The sequence below is a fragment of the Passer domesticus genome, chromosome Z, assembly GCF_036417665.1.
Source record: "Passer domesticus isolate bPasDom1 chromosome Z, bPasDom1.hap1, whole genome shotgun sequence".
In the NCBI taxonomy this organism is placed as follows: Eukaryota; Metazoa; Chordata; class Aves; order Passeriformes; family Passeridae; genus Passer; species Passer domesticus.
In genome coordinates this window covers 16253577-16276542 of record NC_087512.1, presented here as the reverse complement: position 1 = coordinate 16276542, position 22966 = coordinate 16253577, and the positions used below count along the sequence as shown (strand labels likewise).

The window sequence follows — 22966 nt, the reverse complement described above, 5'->3', positions numbered from 1 at the left end:
CACACTTGTGTAAGTGTGATAAGATTGGGGAATATAGACTTCAGAATCTGATACTAATACCTAAAAATGCAGTCAGGTATCTGATATTTGAAAAGTGTAGGAAGTGTATTTTTTAGAATTCACATTGCTTGTTCAACTGCCTTTTTAGCATAGTAGGAATCCCTGCCTTGGCAAACACTGCAGGGAATAGCTTATTTCTTTTCTCTTGTTGCTGCCAAAGTACATCCTCACATTAATAAAAGAAACAGCTCCTCTTGCTCAGCTAGTAAGAAAAATCTAAAATAATATTTTGGGCCATTTACAGACTGGCTAGATCTCCTAACTGCCTACTTTTTAAGATATAAATAATTATGAAAGAAAATAAATGTCCCTTCTCGCTCAGCTCCATGCTCAGAGGTCTCTAGCTTGAGTTCAGTGATGCTGTCAGTAGAAATATTTGACCCATCAAGAAGCTTGAGCTGAAGTTCAGGTGATGCTGATGCTTGAAATAATGCTGAAGTGGGAACAGACCTACACTGCTAGATGCCAGAACTATCAGTCTCCATGTGCATGCACAGTTCCAGTGTTGTTTGCCATATGGTCACACTCAGTTTGGTGCTGTGACTTAGAAGAGTTACAGCTGAACTTTGTCACAGAGGCAGGCTGTTTGTATTCCGTGTTTATGTCTTTCTGACAGCTGTGAAATGTTTTTGGTTTGTTTTTACTTTGCTTCACTTCAGATAAATGCTTAGTCTAATAAGGTACTTTGTGTCAATGAGACCTCTACGTCTGTGGAAACAAGTGAGAATTAGCACTGGTGATTTTATTTCAGAATCCTGAATCCTTTGTCATTTGCTTGCTTTTTTCTTAGTAGAGATAAAGTGACTGCTCCTCTCTGTTTAGATGTCAAGACAGGTCCCACACATTTATCGTATGAGGATAACAAAACCACACATTCTGAGAGTGAAGTCATGCCCTCTGTGTGAGAGTTAATATTTAGTATAGCATTGGCCAATTTACAGTATTTATATATGGTATTTGCAGAACTTATAGATGATAAATAAATATTTCAGAACTCAAATATGGTAAAGAAATATTGCTTCCTGGTTATATTTGACCTTTTCAAGTCTTGCCTAAATATTCCAGCAAAGTAGTTCTATTAATGCTTTCAGGTTTAACCTGTCATATTTCTATTTTGTTTTTCTGTTCTTTTTGATCAGCAGAAGCTGGCTTCTTTTTGTACATTTCCTTGAATTGGAATAAATGGGACTCCTATTATAAAACCTAATGTCAGAATGACTCCATCTAGAAAGTAACAAATTTTAAAGGTCACATAAAATAGGCCATTCTCAGCTCTTTTTTTCTGTATATGTTTGATTAAAAATAGTTTGCTCTGTTTATTAAATTACTGGTGTTTTCCCTTCAGGGCCAACTAAAGCAGAAGCAGATCTTTGCATTTGTTGTCAGCTTAAGGTCACAAATACAATTGGACTAGATAATGCTATATACCTTTTCCCACTGCTGAACTATCAATGATGAATTATTTATCATAAAATTAAGCACACATATCAGGAGTCAGTTGAGTGTAAAATGTTACCCTGAGGGCATAGCCAGGAATTTCAATCAATGCGTGTTTACATTGCATGTGCAGATGTATTTCCAGTGTAGAGTGTCATGACCTGCAATTCTCAAAGAAACTGGCTTTGTTAGGAGTTGAATCAGACCCATGGTATCCCAAGTGATATTTATGAAGAATATCTTTTGAAGTTGATTTGTCAAATACGAAATAGATAAAGAAAAGAAGCCATGGCTGCCTTTCATGGTTTAAAGAAGATCAAGAGATGGATGCTCAAAAAGAGGCATTGTGCTCTCCCTTTTATATTATTTTATTTCCGGGGAAGCTTTGTTGCAAGTACCATCTTAAAAGTAAACATTCAGCTCAGATAGGAGAATTCAGATCCTACTGTTTATAATCTCTGTTTAGTGAGGGATAAAACTAATAATTTTGTGCTGACCCAGAGACTGAATTAAAAAAAAACCTTGTCACTTTCTTAGCTGTTATTTTGCCCTGCAGTCTAGCTTGGTGTTCCACTGCTGTAAGTACAGCTTTCAGCATGCCTTCCAGAGCTGCACATGAGCAGCTCTCCTTTTCCCCACTGTGGCTGTTTAACATTCCAGACTCTACACAACTCACCTGGTGCAAGTGCCATTTCATATTGCCCAAGGCAGGTTACAGATCTCCATTTGAAGACTAAACCTGAGATATCTTTGTGATGCTAAGCACCTTTAGTACTTCTGGGAAGTAGAAGAGGTGTCTGCATGAACTCAATGAGATGAGATTTGAATGATTTTTTCTAGGAAATTCCAAAGTTTTTCCTTAATTTAATCAGAATTAAATTCTGATGATTTATAAAAATTAATTTTTATATAAATTGAACCTATAAATCAAATACAGTGGAGTAACTATCCCTGAAAGTGTTCCAGAAATGACTGGATATGGGACTTAGTGCCATGGACCAGTTGGCAGAGTAGCATTCAGTCAAAAGTTAGATTTGCTGATCTTGGAGGTCTTTTCTATCTTTTTCATCTTTCTCATTGTTCTATGATTGTGTGATTCTGAACTGAACTAAAAATCACAACTGAACAAATATTACATACCAATGACCAGAAAGGAGAAGAGGTACCTGGGTATTCCACGACAGCAGTTCAACAGCTTTTGTATTCACTTGGTTAAACTATACGTGTGTATTAATTTGACAGCCCTAAAATGAATTAAGCACATGGGCTGGTAAGACTGGAAAGGTTTTTACATCTCAGACTCAGAAATCAAAGTTAGTGGGACCAATTTGATATATACACTCCATTATAAATGTGAGGAAGGAATAGTCTGCTTTCTGCTTCTTATGTGGGAATAGAAAGAGTCATTAATAAAGTGTGAGTGAAAACTGAGATAAAACGTGTGAAGTCTGACTTCTTTAGCAATTTCTTATTCTCCGTGAGCAATATTGTGCCAAAATACTGGAAACTTAATCTGTGGTTCCATTTCAGCCATTGTCAGAGGTGTCAGTTATTCAGGAAAAAAATTTAAGGTTTCCAGGCTATTGATAAAAGCTTGTAAAATTAATAAAGGAAGAAATTATGAGTTCTTAGAAGTGAGTTCACAGGCTAGATTTTTTAAATTTTCACGTATATGGAAATATGAAAAATGACAGTACTATATCCAAACACATACAGACAAACATAACAAAAAAATGAAATGAAGTTGAGTAATAATTAAAAAGGAGAAATATTTACAAAATTTTTCCTATTATATGAAACAAAACTGTGGGAAGAGTTAGTTCTCAGGAGGATTTTGATTTTTTCTCCTGAGCAGTAACCTTAGGTAGTAATGTGTTGTTCAAAGTTTACTCTTCTTCTGGTTAAACTAAATATTTAGGTATGAAATTGGGAATCTAAAAAAAGTGGCCAGATTTTCAAATATATTTTGCGGTTGTAATTTCCTCTTATTTGCATGGCATTTTTGCATGGTAAATGTTTAATGATAACCAAGCTTTTATATTTCACTACATGAGTGAAGGGCTTAAGCACTTAACTTTAGTTGCATGCAAATGTTTGAATTATTTTTATTATTAATAGTATCTTGTTAAAAACTTGTTGAAATAGAGAGATTTGAGCACACATCTGTTTTGCAAAATCAAGGTGAACTGATCTATGATCTTCTTGTATTTCTTTCTGTCCCACTGGAGGACCAGCTGATAGGCAAGCCACCATTTCCTCAAATGAATGGCATTAGTTTCCTGTCCTCCTGTTTATCTCTGAGAAAACCACACATATCTCATAGGAGTTGTAATGAGGTTTAGCTCATTAATACAGGAATTATAATTTGTGATTACAAAAAAAAAAAAAAGCTATAAAAATATGGCTTCTTTTAGTCCTCCTGTTTCATGGTATCACAGTCAAATCCTGAATGGAAGAAGATTAAACATGCAGTATATTACTTCAGTCCACAGGGCATTTTGGCTATAGGCTGTAGTCTAAAAAAATCAACACATGCCACCCCTCCCACCCCCTAGTATAAATATGTCAATACAATACTACAGGGAAATATTATTGCTTACACTGAACAGTGTATGCTTGTATTATTTAGTTTTTTTTTTTGCAACCAAACATTTCCATAAGTTCCTTTTTGAAGAAAAACAGTCAGATACTATTTGCTGAAGAGTGGGTATGCAAAGAATTTTTAAAACGTTTTTCCAGCACTTGCTTAAGATTTTTCTGTTGGAGTAATCTTTTTAAACACGGAGGCGTCACAGTTATTAGGATAGACTACACAAATGTTATATAGCCAAAAGATAAGTGATAAAAGAATGATATGTTTGAAATGGTGATAAAATGTTACCATGTTATGCAGTCTAGATAATATCCTGGATATGTTCAAGCATTTTTAACATTGAACACATAAGCTTCACAGAAGCTACTTCTGGAACAAAGTTTCAGAAATGATGGAAGTTTGCAGTGTTGTACACAGACTGTTGGCAGTCATTTCCTTCAATGGATTTTGTTTCATACAAAATTTCCAACCTTTTAGCCTTCTTGCAGTATGTGACCATTTTGGCAGAGGCACACTAATAATGTAAAGACTATGAAGAAAACAGTGACAAGATAAAATATTCCTTGAGAAGCCCAAACTCAGCAGCACAGTTCCTAAGCCCATGGTTGCAGAGTCAAGATGAGGATTTGGGAGCCTTGGATATATGTAATTGCTGGTTTTTGGGCTCTGGAGAGTTTTGACTATCAGGTCTTTCCCTGGGTCTCTTACAGTGTAGCCAAATGGGAAACTTGAGAGGAAAAGTTCTGACATTTTTAATGTGATCGGGAATTATCTGCTCTTTGCAGTTGTAGTGTAGGAGCCATGTCGACAAAGCACAACCTAAATGAGAGCTGGTGTTCAGAACCAGTAGTAATCCTTGCTATTTTTTTCCAGTTCTTCAAAATAAAATAATTTCAGTGCACACATCCACTATTTTGATTGGTAACAGCTATTGAAACTGAAGCTATTGAAATGGCTAACATAAATACATTGCTTAGCAAGAAAAATGCATAATAGTGACTCTTTATTTCCGTTTACAGAATCTCCTAAATATCAGTGTTATCTTCTCAATTTTGACGGCAGCTAGATGGTATTTGGATAGGATTTATGTTACCAGCCTCTATTTCCAATGACGTTGAACTGAAATTTGGAATGCATTGTCTTTAAATCCTCTAGACTGAAAAACATGTTTTGTACATAGTGTTAATGCCTGAAGTATGTTTCTAATATGCAGGTTTTGCATTTTGGGACTCAGAATATAAATTGCCATTTTCAAACAACGACCAACTCCCATGAATAGAAAGTTAAAGACAACACAATGTGCTCTCCATATTTGTACTTGCATCATTTGCAATGTGGATTCTTTACCTCTGCTTTTAGTTTAGATATGTAAAATTTAGAACACAAACTTTCCCTCTTTAATGTGTGATTTTTTTTTAAATTTAAAAATGCAAAATTTCTTGTACCAATATGCCCATATATCTCTAGCCATCTGATGTTTTCAGTCCTAAATCCTCTATGTCTAGCCACACTACTAAATAGTATTTTATACTTAAAATTCCATGAAACACCAACTGCACATTCTTCAACTTCTAAATATAACTCCTGCATTGTAATAATTATGGGTATTACAATTTTACATATTAATCTTCAGTTGATTGAATTGTGTAAGAAGTATGCAGTATGTCTGTATTTATAGATTGGAAGTACATTAAAAACAATGTAGCAGAGAAGTGCTAAATGCATTTTTTCTTACTATATCAGCAGCTGACTGCTGTTGCTCATGCAAATTCTGTCTAGGAAATTTGCTCATGACAAATCTGAGAATGTCTCTGTTGTTTCTGAGAATTTTATGTGTGATTTACTGTAAGACACTTTTCTGATATAAATGGTTTGTGTCTTAAGAATGGAAGAATACATTGAAATCCAAGTTACTGCATTAGTTTGATATGAATTTTTCTACTACAGTAGCCTATGTGGTAGCCATGGAATTATTTTTAGGAAAATGCTAATAATTAAGAGCTATCAACTACCTTTTTGTCATTTTTGATTGGTGAACTGATTTGGTATATACAAATTGGATTAAAAGTATAGAAGTAGAAGCCAAAAAATGTAACACTTACTTGTATTGTTTCTTCAGACAGATTTTTTGTGCATTTGAGAAGGTAATGAATGTGAAAATGAATCTTCTGAAGGGGTCATTAAATCTCCCACAACTTTTGGGTATTTAAATACCAAACTCTTAGGCAAGTAATGGTATCACTAGCTTTACCGGGTATTTTTTAATTTGTGAATCTTGCTTCAATTAAAAGGAGTAGGAGGATTTTAGAAAACACTTTAGTGGGTGACTTCTATCCAATATATGCCTTTCTCAGGAGCTTACATAACATTGGCATGCAGCCAAGAGTCAGGTGTGTCAGTATGGTTCTCTGCTAAAATTAATGTGCTCAAATTAATGATCCTGCCTTAGAAACCTCACCGTTTTTAGAAGTTCAGGATGACACTTCTTTTCCTTTAACCTGCCTGATGAGAATTAAATGAGTTTAATTTCTGATTTGCAACATGTACATCACCTGTAATTTTTGTCTGCAGATTTTCCACATGACATACGATCTGGCCAGTGCAGTGGTGAGAATCTTTAATCTGATCGGAATGATGCTCCTGCTGTGCCACTGGGATGGTTGTCTACAGTTTTTAGTACCATTACTTCAGGATTTCCCACCAGATTGCTGGGTGTCCCTAAACGGTATGGTTGTAAGTATTGTTCATTTTTCATTGTGCTTTCTAAACATTATTTTTCTAAACAGTTAGCTTCAGAATTTAGTGTAAAAACAAATGCCTAGTAATATGCTGCCCTGCAATTTGTTCAAGTTCACTTTCATATTTTCTTGGCTCACTTGCTAATGAACCAAAGTTTGTTTTGTATTCCTCATGGTCAATAAAATAATATTGACTCATTGTCAGTAAACGAGCCAGAAACTACTTTAAGTTTTAAAGTCACCCTAGTTTATTAACCCTTATTCCCTAAAAAAAGCCACCAAAAGAAATATGGAAACACTCCGTTCACCACTGCTTTCAGTTCAGGCCATAGTTTCAGAATGCTACTGAAGGTAGATTGTTGGCCTCAGTTTCATGTAATGTTATCCTCAGTTTGTAAACTTCTGAGTCATGTAATGATGCATTGTTCCCAACACACAGATCAAGATTTTTATAAGTAAAATAAGATAAATAGTCTCAGTTGTATGATAGTTTTCTGTGTGGGAACAGAATGTCCAAGGACAGAATGTGACTGTGCGTTATTTATAAGGACGGATAATGACTTTCTATTTAAAGGACAATGGCTGTGAAAAATACTTTTTTTTTTATTAAGTCAGACAATGTGGCAGTATGTAGAACATTTTTATAGGAAATACAGTGAAATTGTTGGAATGGGTCTGTAGCCAAAAAAAAAATCGCCAAGCAGCTCTCTCATTGGTGATCTGGAAATAGGTGTCTCTCCAGTTTTTTTTTTAATCTTAGGATCCATAAACCATCAACTTTATTGTAGATGGACATCTTGCTCAGTGCCACATATTCCTGCTGTAGAACCATAACAGTATTTGTACCTTTATGAACATGATTCTGCACATTAATGTGGGAACTCCTTGACTAAGCCTGTCAGTCATGCAGACAAGTATTTGCAGTCATCAGGCAACATCTTTAATGATAACCAGCACGTTTGCTGACACCTCATTGTGCTTGCCTTTCTAAAAAATTACTGACATATCTTCAAAAATGGGATTGCTACAATAAAAGTAGGTCACCACAGTGCTGACTGGCACATCTTTCCATTCTGCTGTATTCTGTGTTCTGCTTTCTAACATCTCCATTCATGTTTACAAAGCACAAATTTTCTACCAGCTTTTTAAAGATCTGGATGAAAATCATGCTAGCGAATGAAAGGAAGCCTTGGATTACACTTAATTGAAATATTTAACTTTTAGAAAACACTAAACTATTAAATTCTCTCTGCTCCTTAAAAGCTACATTCAGTCTTAAGAAAGCTGTATACACTATGCACATGCTCAGACCCTTCTTTCTGCCTACCCACATCCAGGGGTGTTTTTTATGGAAACAATATTCTCTCTCTACTGTTCACATAAACTTGGAAAGATCCTTTCTGAAAGTTGCAGAATTAAATTTATTTTTACCAGCAGCTTCATTTGTTTATGTTGAATTAACATGAGGGAGAAATTTGAATATAAAATTCACAGTATAGGCATTCTTATAGGCCAGACAAGAGGATGAGAGGTGGGCTGCCAGCCTGGAATCAGGATTTTTAAGGATATTTAAGACCACTCTTAGGGAAAACATATAGACCTTTCTGAATGTGTCATGACATTTCCTAGTTGTTTTCCAGGCTCTGGGAATGAATTCTTTAATGCTAAAAAAAGACAGTGAAGCTGTCATGGGATATCAGTCCTCTAAAATGGTAGCGGAAACAGGAGGACGTTGATAATGATGATGATGATGATGATGATGATGATGATGATGATGATGATAGTTATCTACTTTTCTGTTGTGTTTAGAATCTAACTGACGGGCAACTTGTTTGAAATTGCTGATACCGCAAGAGCTTTGGCAAGAGGGAAACTTTACTCTCCTGGTATACTGTAGCATATACAAATTTAATCCACTCTGAATTTTAACTTTTGATTCTGTAATGACTGCACTGGTAGTGGGGTTTGGACGCAAAGTAAAATTTTAAACTTATTTATTGTGATCACTGGCTTGAAGACTTATTCAAGCCAATGTGTGCTCAGCCAGAAAAAGTCAGTTTTTCCAAGATTTAAGTCAGTGGTAAGTCAAGGCTTTTGCTTTTATAATCTGTATATAAAGGAAGAAAGGAAGTTGGAAGCATGACATGGTGTCTCCTCAACTGACACAGCCCAGCCTGCTCTTCCAGTCCATAGTTCCATTCTGTCTTGCACATTAGTTGCTTCAGGCTGCAGACTGAAAGAACTTCTAAAAGCCTTGTCTTGAAAGCTGTTTCATCTGTCTGAACTGATACATGAAGGTATCCAAATACCTAAGGCATGCTCATGGTTTTAATTTATAAATACTGTTAAGGAAAGTAATGTAGATTAAATTTAATGTCACAGAGGAATAGGAAAACGAGTCCAGGTTGCAGGTTGCTTAGTACCTCTTTGAACAATGTGACTCAATGCAATTAAAACAAAGCAAATTAGTTGGATTTTTGTCTGTGAAAGGTTATAGAAACCTTATAGTGCAACATGAAGGAGACTATAAAATTGAAATCCCTTTCTGTAAAAGCGGATAAGGTCACCCCTGGTTAACACTGTACCAACCTACAACCTAAGTAGCTTAGCAAAATTGTTCAAAGCCCATTGCTATACTCTCTACCATGATAATCATTATGACCCCGCATTGTATCTGTACTCTCAGCTTGAACCTTTTGGCTGTTCCTAACCTAGGCCCTCATCTTGGAATGAAATGACTACCAGAGCTGACATCTTCCAGAATGTTTGGCCATTAAAAATAAGAACACTGGTAAATACAATGTGAATGTAGGTAGCAGCTGTTTACCCCCCATGCCCCCTCCCTTTAAGTCACATTCCAGCCCATCCATTACAGATAAAAGAAGAGTAAATTACTTGTAGGAGGAAATATGGCTCTTTGATGCCGTTTTAGCTTTTTTCAACAGTTGGATTTTTTAATTCCTGAAGAAGGTCTTTTATGAAGAAGTTTCTCAGACTTTCTTAATGATGCTGCCTAATTTCTCCTTAGTTCAGAAAGCCCATTATCTGCAGCTCCCTGTGTGATTTATCCTCAGCTTTCTAATCTGCATTGCTTTAGACTAGTGTACTTCCATAATGACTCATAGACTAAACATTTTTGTCATGCCTCAGAGTTTGAGCCCGTAGTTCCTGAGAAAATTAAGAGTAAAACTTGCAGATATGCATACAATACTAGGTGCATACAAAAACAGAAAAGCACAGTGGTCCTCTACTATAGTCAGTCCGTGCAAACCAAGATTCTGGATTCAGTTTCAGGTGCAGCAGTTGCAAAACTAGTGTGTGGGTCCCAGCTGATGAACTCACCTGGACATGTCTTATATGGGAAGGGTTTGTAGGCAAGTAAGACGAGAGAGGACTCTTTTGCCACTGGTGCCATCTGGCTATCTAAATATCACAGCTTGTAATAAAGCATACCTTGCAGCAGATCATTACTAACAATATCTGAAGATTCCCAACCTATATGTTCCTATCTGTATTTGCAATAATTAGTTGCTTGGTTAGGAAAACATATGGTCCCTTAAGCAAGGTGTTTACCTGGGCTTTACAGATCTTTTTATTTATAATGTTCCCTTTGTGAGATAAAAGTGTAGTCGAGAGGCAGAGAATTTAACGTGAATTGTGAGTTTTTTAAAAGCCAAAAGAGATTGTAAAGCTTTTGGAATGCTTTACTTTTCTGGCATTTCCCCTGGCAGTCAGCCAATGTTTGCTCAGCAAGGGCCCTTCAGGTACTCTGATTTATTTTGCTTTGTCTTTTCCTTTCTGTCCTTGCAGTTGGATTGTTTATTCCTCTCGGGGTGTTCTAGGATGGATTTAGTAACCTGGGATTTTGCATTGTATTGATGTCCATTTGTGTCTCATAATTTCCTCAGATTAGAATAGAAATCAGACCACCTTCATCTCTGATGGTATCAGCATTGCTAGTAAAAGAATTTGGGAATTTCTGCTGCAGAATCCGGAAGTCTCTCTGATTATAAAATGAATTACTTAAATTACTATTTGATAGGGAAATTCAGAAAGGCAGTAGATGGTTAGGAATTATAATGCCCTAAGAACTATGCTAACATATATGTAATATAGAAAAAAGATATTTAGTACACTTCCCAAAACTATAATTTTAATTATCAACATTTATTACTAATGAGCACCATTTTCATTTACACAATCACTTTTTTTTTTCAGTAAGATCTCTGCTTTACTCTTTGGAGCTCAAGAATTTCATTATAGTAATTTTGATATGTTATTCTTCATTGGGTTTTGTCCTTTTTGATAAATACATCAGCTTAGCACCTCTTCCCTATAGTTGGCAATTAGGGAAGCTAATTTTCTCATGAGATTTTTCTGCATTTGATCATTATGTGATAATCATCATTTGGAGCTTCACAAATGTTTCTAAGTACATTTTTATTATTATAAAATATTATAGAGCCGCATTTACAGCATTAGATTCCTATGATTTCATTTGCAATGCTGAGCAATAAGTGTGTATGTTAATCAAATCCCACAGTCTTACACTGGGTGCTTAAAAAGTACGGACCATATGGGAATCATCTGATTCCTAGAGGCACTGAGGATCTGATGCGGTATACTACTATTCTAATGTATTTTTTTACTAGTATATTTACATTAGTGTGTGTCCATTTAGTTAGTGCAGTGCATCTTGGAACAGATAAAAGTGTGCAATTACAAATCAGAGATGGACTGGCATCAAAATTAGTGGAATTGCTCAAGTCAGATACTCTGTTTACAACACAATTTGGAAATACAATAATATTGCTTACAACAATATATAACTGACATTCTTAGGACTAAGACACACATATCTTTAAATCTACAGTGAGCAATTATATTGCTATGTGCAGCTGTTCAGAATTCAGTAGCTGGTCTCTCCTGCCCTCAGCACTGACCTAGTCACTGAGGTCAGTCTGCTTCCTCCTGCATTAAGATGATGAATAATGACCTGTTGCACTGGTCTGGCATGAAGTGATAGGCCTAAAAATATGTTAGCTCAGGAAAATATATTAATTTGTGTGATTTTTCAGTAAAAGAAACTGCAGAGGAAAAAAAAAATCTGTGGAAGTGCAGTGCTAAATGACAAGATAGGTTTAAGGCAGATTGAGGACTTGCATTTACTGCGATACCAAAATTTTATGCCAAGCTAGTGGGGACTAGAGAAATAGGGTATCTGAGGACACTGTTGATTTAATTCAGTGTGTCGTGATCAATGAAGAGGAAAACAAATCAGGTTCTCATTTTTACCACAACTGCTGAGGATCTAGGAAGCCCACATAATTTTTCACTTATGCTTTATTCTGTTCTCTGACAGGTTAGCAGTTAGTCTGCTTTTGCAGGCCTAGAATGGGAAGTAGTAATAATTTTAATAATTTTTCTTTCCAAACTCCTTGTTTCCTTCCAACCTCTTTGGTGTAATATTCTATAAATTTTTGATGTCTCATATACTTTGGGCTGTGTTTTTGACATTTGATTTCTGATGTGCTTAGATAAAAACAGTTATTAGATTTCCCCAGCCTTACAGTTATTGAGATTTCTTTTTTTCCTGTACATTATTTCTAGCATTGATGTCTTCTCAGGTTATAAATATTGCTTTTATTGTGTTAACACCACAAGCTAATTCAGATGTAAAACCATAAGAACTGAAAAATAAAGGTGCAAAATCAATTACAGGGAGGTTTAAAAATTTTTAGAAGTTTAATAGGGAAAGTTATACTTCAATATCTGGATTATAACTTCCTCAAAAGGAAAATAGTCATTCAGAGAAGGTGCTCCCAGCTGTAATCACAGAACTCCACCAACTCTGAGAACTGTTTAGCATTGCAAACTCAACTATTGTCATAAGCCCTGCCACTTTACCTTACTTTCACTAAAATTCTTAAAACTAATCCTGTAGTGTTGATGGAATTATTTAATGCTGCTGGTGATAGTTATTTCCGTAGATATTGGGGCTTAATGAAAGGATCTCAATTAGCACAGGTTTGTAAGTGTTGATTGTAGCACCATGTTGCTGATGTGATAATAGGTGCTAAAGAGGATGACTTCTGTAATGAATTAGCTGGCTGCCTTGCACGCTTCTGTTTGTTTCAGATAGGAAGCTGGCCTTCCTTATACAGGATGAGAATAGTGAAACAATCATTTACAAGGAGCACAAAAAAGCAAGTTGATACACTTAAAAAAGATTATTACTTATTTCCATGCTTTTTCTGTGTTTTTGAAAGAGCTAGTAGAAATATGTCAAGGAGCAGATGCAAGGAAGAACTTGCTTATTTGTCATCAAAATTTCCATGTTTCTCTCTCAAGAATCAACACAACTCATAAATGCTTATGCTGTAATATATTGTGAAGGGATTTCTGGTAACTGTAAACTACAAAATATTTTATGTAAGCCTTGCACTGGAAAGAACAGAAGAAATTGCACATAATATTGTAAAGCCTATTGTGTTTGATAGACATTCAAGGGAAAAATAACAGAATTCATAAAGTGTGCCCTAAGCCATTTCTTTAGTAAAAAATGTGAACTAAAGTAAAAACATAAATTGGATCTATCATGTTGTAGTACCTTGTATCCCATATTAACCCTGGAGGAAATATTCAGGAGGTGTTATAAGCACCACATGGCCAAAAAATTCTCTGTTGTAGAAGAGAGTGTTCCCCTTTGTTCTGGGGGGAGCTGGATCAGCCTGCTTTGCTCTGTAAATTTAAAATGTTTATCTGCATGTAGTGGTACTCTGGATTGAACTGGAATATAAATGTGAAGAAATTACTTTGAAGTAGATCTCCCTGTGTGGTCTTTTCTCTTGTGATTGGAGTATCCAAAAACTGAACTCTTGGAATATTTATGCCGGACCAGATTTCCCAGAATAAACCCAGTGTAGATATATCCAGATGAATACCATTCCTATATAGCTGTTCTTCAGCAAATCTACCTCTTTTTCATTGCAAACCTTAATGAAAATGCACAGCCTAATTCATGATCCATATGATTTAAAATTTTATGAAAATGTGGTTTGCACAAGGTGCATATTTTTTGTCAAGAGGTCATTGCCACAATCAGATTCTCTCAAGACCACTGATTTTACTGCTTTTACCTGGTGGGTTTTTCCATATCAAATTTGAATTTTCTACACATGGCTATTCAACATCTGACTCATTCTAATATTTACAGTCCATCTGAAGAGTCGTCTCTACTGGGATGCAATTAGACATGAAAAAATGGCCATCCGAAATTGCACATTTAGAATGCCTACATTTCACATTGGAAAAAAATCAAAGTAAGATACTTTGTTCTGGTTCACATGATTGTAAACCAAGTCACTCTGATACGTGAGAAAATTGAGATATAGATCTGTGTCTACCAGACCTATGTCAATAGTCTGCAGGATCTCTAATCTGGATTCCCAAAATCCCAAATGAAGAAAAGAGGGGTTTATAATATTTCTTTTTAAAATCTGGTTATTCATGAACTTCTCTCTCCAAGGAAATTTTTATATATCATATTTTCATTTTAATTTGAATTTGAATGAAGCTAAATTCTTCCCTGTAAAACTGGAAGTCTCAAGTTACATTCACTTCTTGTTACTAAAACATGAGAAAAGCAGGAAATATATGGCATTATATTTTCTTCCATTTGTTTTAGCCTACTAATTTTCCTTCATGTCTGAAATGGTTTGCCCATACTGTTTATACATATACAACAGGGATGTACACAGTTTATTTGGGTCTAGGCTGCATGTATTTTGTCTCTTTTAAAAATACAAGATAATTTTCTTTAAGATTGCTCTCATCCATCTGTTTCCTGCTCTTCCTGCTTTCTGCACTATCTACTCATTTGAGCAGACTCAACCTGAACTAATTCAAATAGACACCTAAAACTTTCAGAAAATTTTATCTAATAGAATGATGGACAAGTTTTCATATAGGAAAATCTCTATATATTCAGCATCTTATTTATTATGTTTATTTATTAATGTTGTTGCTAATGAGTAAATTTTTAATATCTGCTAGATGTGTGTACATATGTTTGCATATTAATTGTAAAAGCAAGCAGTGAATACTTTCAGTATCAAAAGCTTAAACTAGTGAATGCCCTTTATAGATATTTTGCTTTCTTTATTCTCTCTGGATTTTTATGTTTGTTCATTTATGCTTTAGCAGATATTATTGACAACATAAGGAAATGAACCAAGCTCTATGGTGACGCTTTCTTTGGCCATGTGCCATGTTTGATAATTTGTACTGGGTCTCTTTTCCTTATGTGAGGGAAAAGCAATATTATCATTAAAAAATTATTAGTATTTCTCAAAATAATCTCACATAAATAATGTACTAATCTATCTAATTTAGCTGCAAAAGTAAAACCATTTCCCCTCAAATTTCGAAAAAAACATTATTGACATTAACTTAATTCTTTGTCTTTGTTTTGAATCAGTGATGTTTATTACAAAATGCTCATTAAAGTCTCCTGTGAAGTGGATTGGAGCAGAGAGAGATATACACTATGAGGCCTTGTTTAATAAGACAATATTCCCTGTATTTTGGGGTACTGCTAACATGAGACAGTTGCTTTGAAACAATCTCATTGAAAGCCAGCAGTTGGCATTTGAATGAGATAAGAAAACAATGCCCATATTCTTCACGAATGACGCATGTTCCCTTTCTAATCCATCACATTCATCATTTTAGTCACTGTGTTTGATATTTTATATTCAGAAGATGATAAAGTTAGCTTGCAGCTGAGGGTAGCACTTTGACAATAGTACATATAGTCAAAACAGGATTATCTGCATTGGTATAGATAGGGAGAGAATTAACATGTCTGGTTTTGAACAGCTGTCTACTTAGTAGTGATGTTTCCAAGTGAAGTGCACTCAAACTGCTAGTTCTGTTTTACAAAGAGTAATTGGGTACTGCGCAGGAATAAAGGCAGTGTACCACTCATTTGTTACTCTTTGCAGTAATATGTAATTCCCCTCTGCTCATCTCTAATAGGCTTAAAATTTTTCTGTTAGATACAACTAGAAGTGTTATGGCAAACCTAAACTCAGCTAAATGTTGCTAGAACTATGTTGACAGAATTTGAGGGATTTTCCTATTTTAATAGCTTTTTCCAGGTGTTCAGAAATTAAGTTTATCATCCTTGATAAAAGCCTTTGCTGGGATCAAAACAAAACTAAGATTTGTGTGATAAGAAAATGCAAGAGCTAACCCTGGAAATGTACACTCAAGAGCAATGGGTAGGCATGCTACATTTCCAGTAAGGACATATTTGACCCTGGAATTTGTTGGATCTATGCAGATGTCTCTATGTGAGCTCTTATGCCATTCATCTAAATGCTGCCTGTCCTGTACCACCATCTCTCGATATGAAACACAGATGCAATACAGAATATTTAAATGTGCTTTTACCTTCTAACACTGATTGTCATGGCTTTACTCTTGCAGCAAGACCATCCTGCTGCTACATGCACTTTTGTGCATATAAAACTTGAGATGAATTAATTAATTTCTGAGTTGTATGAATAAGCAAGGATGAGGTTCCCTTACGTTTTTGCATTCTGTATCTTGACAAAGAAGCTGTTTATGGAAACATGTAAGTGCTGAGAGGAAATGCCTTTAGATTTAATGGTATATTGCTCCTAAGTAAACGTGTTTTGCAGATCAATAAAATATACTAAACCTAAGCCACTCTTGTTGATTTTTGTGAAGGAAACCCTCCCACATACACAGAGTGACATGGGGAGCAGAAAGAAGGAATGCGACAGTTTAAATAGAAATAGAACATCTGAGGTAGAAGTTGGGTTTTTGGGTTTTTTCTAAGCATGAGCCAGTGCACTCAACCATTGCAACATGATTTGAGGAAACATAAAGTTGGCATGTGTACAGATAAATAAAAGATGAAGGTTTCCAGGCTTTAGAAACACTTCTTGTTTTTTACTCTTTTGCTTTTAAAATCTTTCAGACTTGGTACAAGAAAGTGCTCACTGCTTACCCATACAGTAAATACATAGACATCTGTCCAGAGACTATCTAGATCATACTCTAAAAACTTTTCCCATTAATAATGTTAAAGGCAAAAAAATGCCATTTAAATGCCATATTCACTAAGAGTGAATATGCAAAATTGAATGCAAAATATGAATTAGAAACTAAATATGGTATCAATTAAAAACACACCCAAATGCAGTATAATGTATGCAATAATGACTCTCAATTTTATTTTAAAAGATAGTAAAAAAACAAGCATTGTATTTTACTGTTTTGAAGAATGAAAGTTGCTTTGATGTATATCCTCTGACGACCTTCTTCCATTAAGTGACCTTGCTCCTTTTCACAATTTTGACTGTAGAGGTTGGGTTTGAAAAACACTTTAGTATATTTCATTTTTTAACACAAATTTTGGGATTTTTGATGTAAATTTCAGAAGGAAGAAATAGCCACGTGATCTGAAATTAGATTCAAGACCATTTGAAACCTAATTAAAATGAAACAAAAGCTTCACTGTAATATTTACAAGGGAGTTACAAACTGTTTTTATCTGTAACTCAGCATAAACTTGTCTGCCATATGAGCTTGGAGGATGCAAATAATGGTTGCTGTAAAAACAAATTATTGTGGTTTGTCACTTTTCAGAATGAGTGCCATAAAGGTGTGGAGTGCTATGGTTTGCTAGATTTATTCAAAGATTCAAACATTGCTGTGGTAGTGGTTCCAAGACAAGCTTAACTCAGCTTGTCTGAAGTGAGTGGTTCTATTACTTTGTTTTGACAAACTAATTTAAAAAAAAAACCTGAAAAAGGTTATTCTTTTGATTCTACTTAACATTAAATAGATATGCTGTGGATTATCAGATGTTTAAAATCAGTCTTGAAATGTAGCAGGTTCCCAGTTGACATGAAGGTTCTAGCTAAGAAAAGTTTCCAACCATTTACATGTTAGATAATGAAATTTTTGGGTAAATATATGCTATTTTCCTTAGAATCTGAATCCTTTTAGATGTTTACAGTTTAACATCCTTCCCAACCTTTTACAAGCAAGGTAAATGTCATACTTTCAATAAATGGATTTACAAATATGTCCCCTGAATCCAAGTGCTCTTTCTCTCACTGCGTGCTCACTGCTGTATAACTTTATGCATATAAGTAAATAATTATGATGTTTGCATTCTAAGCATTCCTCTGTTCTCATTTGGAATCTTTTTTTGTCTTTCACCTGCTCCTATCTGTGGTTTATGATACCATCTCACTGTAGCATGCTCACATTAAATCCAGTGTGCTGGAACAGAATTCATCGAGTCAAATCTGCAGCACATCTTGCAGAGCCCCTCTGACTTTTGTCAGACTTGCAAGGGCAAGCTCATGTCCTGATCTGACTGCAAAGTGCAGTTGCAAGAGAAAAAACACGGATTATAAAACAAAACCAGAGCTTGAGAGAAGAGACTGTTCTGGGGAATTTTATTTTCTCCACCGGATTGGAGCTAGGAAGAAATGGGGTGTCAAGTCTATCCATGAAAACAGAGGTATGCCCAGTAGGGAAGCTCAGGAAGATAATGGATGCAGCTTTAGCTGAATAGGATCCTGGGCAGCTTATGGAGAGAGAAATTCTCCCCTGGAGGTGATAAAGAACACCTGCATTAACATTCTACTCTGAATCACCATCTGCAGAAGTCAGATTTTTACTGACTGTGTAGGGAGCCTAGGGAGATCTGCCAACTCACTTAGCTATCAAAGTGAGGTACCTGAAGTCAGCTGAAGTGAAATTTTGGGATGCCTTTCTCTCTTAGTGCTGGTTCTCACAAACAAATCTCAGGACAAATGACACTGGTCATTGCAAACATCCGTGTGTAATCAATAAAAAAGTGCAATGCACTTTTCCTGTTCATTGTACATCGCTGAGGATTTTGGTGTTCCTGCTGTGCCTCTCTCCCTCAAGCATCAGAGCTAGACATCCCATGTCTGGCCTCTCCCCAGGGTTTGTCCTCTGGCCTGGGCTGTCTGCCTCAGCCTTCCCTCTTTCTGTCAGAGCATTTTATCCTCAGTATCTACACTGAAGAACCTGGCTTCCCATGAACTACTCACCTGGTGAATGTCTTAGCTGCTCTGCAGGATTATTTTGTAGGTCTTCCTGTAATCCATGCATCTAGTTTAACTTTTAATTGCAGCAAGAGACTTGCTTACTTTTTGTGTTGTAGCTCTGAAAGTTTCCCATGGGATGTCCAAGCATTTCTAAATAGTTATATGTCATTACCATTGTTCTGCGGATGAAACACTTGTTTGATAAATACTTGTTATGAAACTGTGAGAGGGCAAGTTGGCTAAAGAAAAGTTAAACCTTCCACTAAACTAGATTGCTTAAAGTCCCATTCAGCCTGGCCTTGATCACTTCAAGGGGTGTGGGGACATTCACAACTTCTCTGGGCAACCTTTTCCAGTGTCTCACATGCTCACAATAACTAATTTTTTTGTATATATATATCTAGTATCTAATCTAAAACCACTGTTTAAGTCCATTTCTCCTTCTCTTACCACTACACACCTTTGTAAAAGTTTCTCTCCCTCTTTTTCATAAGCCCTCTCTAAGTACTGGCAGCCTGCTAAGAGGTCTTCCCAGATGTCCTCCGGGCTGAACAATTCCAACTCTCTCAGCCTTCATCCCTTTGGTCATCTTTGTAGGCCTCCTCTGGACTTGCTTAAACAGGTAGAAAATTGGATAGGGAAACAACAGTAATATAAAGACAAACTGAATGTGTCCCAGTTAATAGTTGAGCTGTTGGGAGTTCATTCAGGTGGGACAAGCAGAGTGTCTCCTTGCAGTTTCCCTGTTCCCTTTCCAAGGATGGCATGGGAAGATGCCCAGGAAAGATCAAACCACAGCAAGCATGGGGTGTATTTCCTTCAGTTTTCAGAAATTTGCCACTGAAGTTCAGAGCTGGTATCCAGCTGTTTAACAACTATCACTATGTGTTTCTTCTAGTAGTCTGCCCAGTCATTTTTTGCATGATGATGCAAAAATGTTCATATTTGTCCAGAAGCACAGGCATGGTGTCACAGGATCGTGACTTTGACATGCTGCCACACACTGTCAGTGTCAAGCTGACCTTGATGGCGTTCCTTGACGCTGCACCTCACACTGGGGTGACTGTACCTGAGGAAGCCCAGAGCGATCAAGTGGGCATGGACAGACCACTGTACAAGGGTAACCCTTTCTTTACAGCTGGAACAGGGACCTGTGTGCTCCACACCTCCTGGGTGAATATTACAGGATCACTCAAGTGCTCTGTTAATTCCCTCAAGGACAATAAAAGAGGAGCACACCCTTCCTTCCCCTCAGAGTCCGAAGTTCATACCTCCACGATATTCTTCTATGATTTAGATTAACCTCCCTCTGCTGGAGGAGGGAAATGAAATTTTTGTGAGTCACTAAGTCAGTCTTTTATTTTAAATACCTAGACATCATTTTGTGGGTGGCATTTAAGCTGCTAAATAATTTTTTTCTTTATATTATATTACCTTGAAAATCTTGCAGACTTTAGTAAGCACCTACAGTTTTAAGGCATCTGAGTTTAAGAAAAGGTCATCAGGAAACTCTGATGTATTCTCAGAAAAAAAAAAGCCTCTGACCTAGATTCATCCTACTTGCTTTGACACTGAGGTTTGTTCTTTTCATAGAGCCAAAATAGGTTTTCAGCTGCAGAACTATTTTGCTTCCTGCTGTCACAGCCTAATAAAATAATGCACAGCTTTTTGTAGTATTTGATGAAGTATTGTGTTTTACCAAAAATGCAGATCAGTCTCTTGAGGGCTCAGATATTTAGTAAGGTAATTTTCTGAAGAACTGTAAAGTAACCAGATGCAGCCTAGAGTCTCAAAGGCATCAGCTTAGGAAATTTATCGAAAAACTGACAAGAAAAGTACCAGTTAAGTGGGGGAAAAAAAAAAAAAAAAAAAAAAAGAAGAAAGAAAAAAAAAGCTTAAAACCATCATTGATCCTCTGCCTTAAAAAATTCATTACTTAAATAAAACATGGTAAAAATAATTATATCCTTAGACTAAGCAGAACGATACTTGAATTAGCCTATATGGGACCAAGCACCACTTTACTAGAGAAAAAAACCCTGTTTTTTAAATCACTGGATTCAGTAACTCACAAATCCCAATCCCTCTCCCAAAGCTGATTCTCTGTGTCAAAGTAGCATTGGTTCACCTTGATTCATTTTTAAGCAGATTAAAACATATTCAGACTCTGTGGGTAGATCAGTTTAGACCATTTTAATCTACTGTAATCCACTATTTTTTTTTCCTCTAAGGACAGGATTCTTAAAAATATTTACAAGGGAAATGAATTTAACTAGAGTATGCCTATACATAGAGCAAGGAGGAAGGTGTGCCTTGGAAAATGTTTGAACATTTTGAAATATTTGTAGTGCGAAACCATGGGGATTTTTTATTTTGTGCATATCTGTCTATGTACTTCCCAAATGATGTATCAAGTTTGCCTAGATATTTCCTAATTATAGCTTTTTCCGCCACTTGTGAGATTTGTTGTTTCCTGCCTTTTTTAATGTGGCTTTAAAATCCCTTTGATTCAAAGAAAATGGTGACAGCACTCAGAAAGCTCACTCAGAAACTTCCAAAACCATATAATGTCCATTTGTCATCTTATTTGGGATTGGATAATTTGCTGTCTAGTCTGAGTTGTTCACATAGCAGAGAGGATGAGTTCCTTCTACCGAGTTCCCATCCTAAATTGGTTGCAAATATTGTCTGTGATGGTGTAGATTCCTCCTAACAGTTTTCAGTGAAGCAGTACACTATGGAGTCACGAGTCAGGTTTATGTCACTTCACTCCTTCCACTACTTCCCAGAACTGCTCTATATTAAGCCCACATTATCATCTGCCTGTTCTTGACTATCTAGATAGCTACTGTTAAAAATGCAAAGCTTTTCTTGGTGATTGCATTGCAAAACCATTTTGTAAATTATTTGATTCAGTACTTGAGGCTTGTTAAGTAAACTGTTTTACGTTATATCCAGCTCCTTTCACCAAATGAAAGGCACAGAACAAAGAGATACATTGTCTTTAATGCACATTGAATTCTTTCCTCTCCTGAACAGAGCTATTTCATGAACCAAGTTGCTCATCAAAAATGCTTCCTTGCAGGATTTATGTATTCTCTTGTTAGATATGGCATTGTATTGGGTTTTTCTTCTTTTCCTGTAAGAAAGTATTTTTTAAGAAGCATGGTTTGCCCAGAAGAAACCTGTAGATACACTTGTAATCACTTATTGTGACCACGCAATACGTACTGTGATTAGAACATATTTTCCCATTTATAAGCAGTGTATATCTTTTCCAGTCAGTACCTTGTAAACAGTGGCGCTTAAGTTTATTTTGGGAAAAAAAAATCAGAGTGGTTTGATCATAATCAAATTCTGAGTGCACCATGAAAAGGGAAAACAAAAGCCAACTGCCTTGATCAGATTTTTAATTTATTTGATAAATTTCAGTAAGGAACTTTGTTCACTAGAAGAAGTGTATTAGCAGATAAATGTTTGATATTTTCTGCATCAGGAAAAATAATCAAAATAAAAGGAAAGATCCGCCATGCTATATTGTCTTTGATGGCTAATGCCAAAGATGTAGCACCAAAACATGATAACTAATGGTAATCTGTTTCCGTGCTAAATGTTTGTAAAAACTATTTTAAAAAAGATGTAATATTGAAGTTGATTTCAAATCGGGGGAGAAAGAATGCTCTCCAGAAGCAGTAATAAGATGATACTGTCTGATCAGTTTGAAATGTGTAAAAAGGAAATCATTACTGGTTGGCAAAGAGCTCCCTGACACCCCTCTTATAAAAGCAGTTCACATCCTGTGAGAGTTCTTTAAGGAACTGAAACACAAATCCTTTAAAAATGCCTGTCTGCTTCCCTGCACTCGGATTTTCTTTTCCAGAAGATGGGAAAGAGATGAAGTTACAGGTATAATTTGGAAGAATTCTTTCACCAGTATTCATCCCTAAGTTTGTCACTGACTGATTGACAAGGGGGTCGTACTGTCACTATAGATCAAATAGGCCCAGGTCTGGTTT

At 35.9% G+C, this 22966-nt stretch overlaps 1 protein-coding gene across 1 annotated transcript in view; it reads left to right on the top strand.

Moving 5' to 3' along the window:
- Positions 1-22966, top strand: part of HCN1 (hyperpolarization activated cyclic nucleotide gated potassium channel 1) — a 193597-nt gene that overhangs the window by 96046 nt on the left and 74585 nt on the right. Inside the window, exon 3 of the mRNA XM_064403432.1 lies at positions 6662-6823. Coding sequence (XP_064259502.1) covers positions 6662-6823 — 162 coding nt within the window. The remainder of the gene's footprint in view (positions 1-6661; positions 6824-22966) is intronic.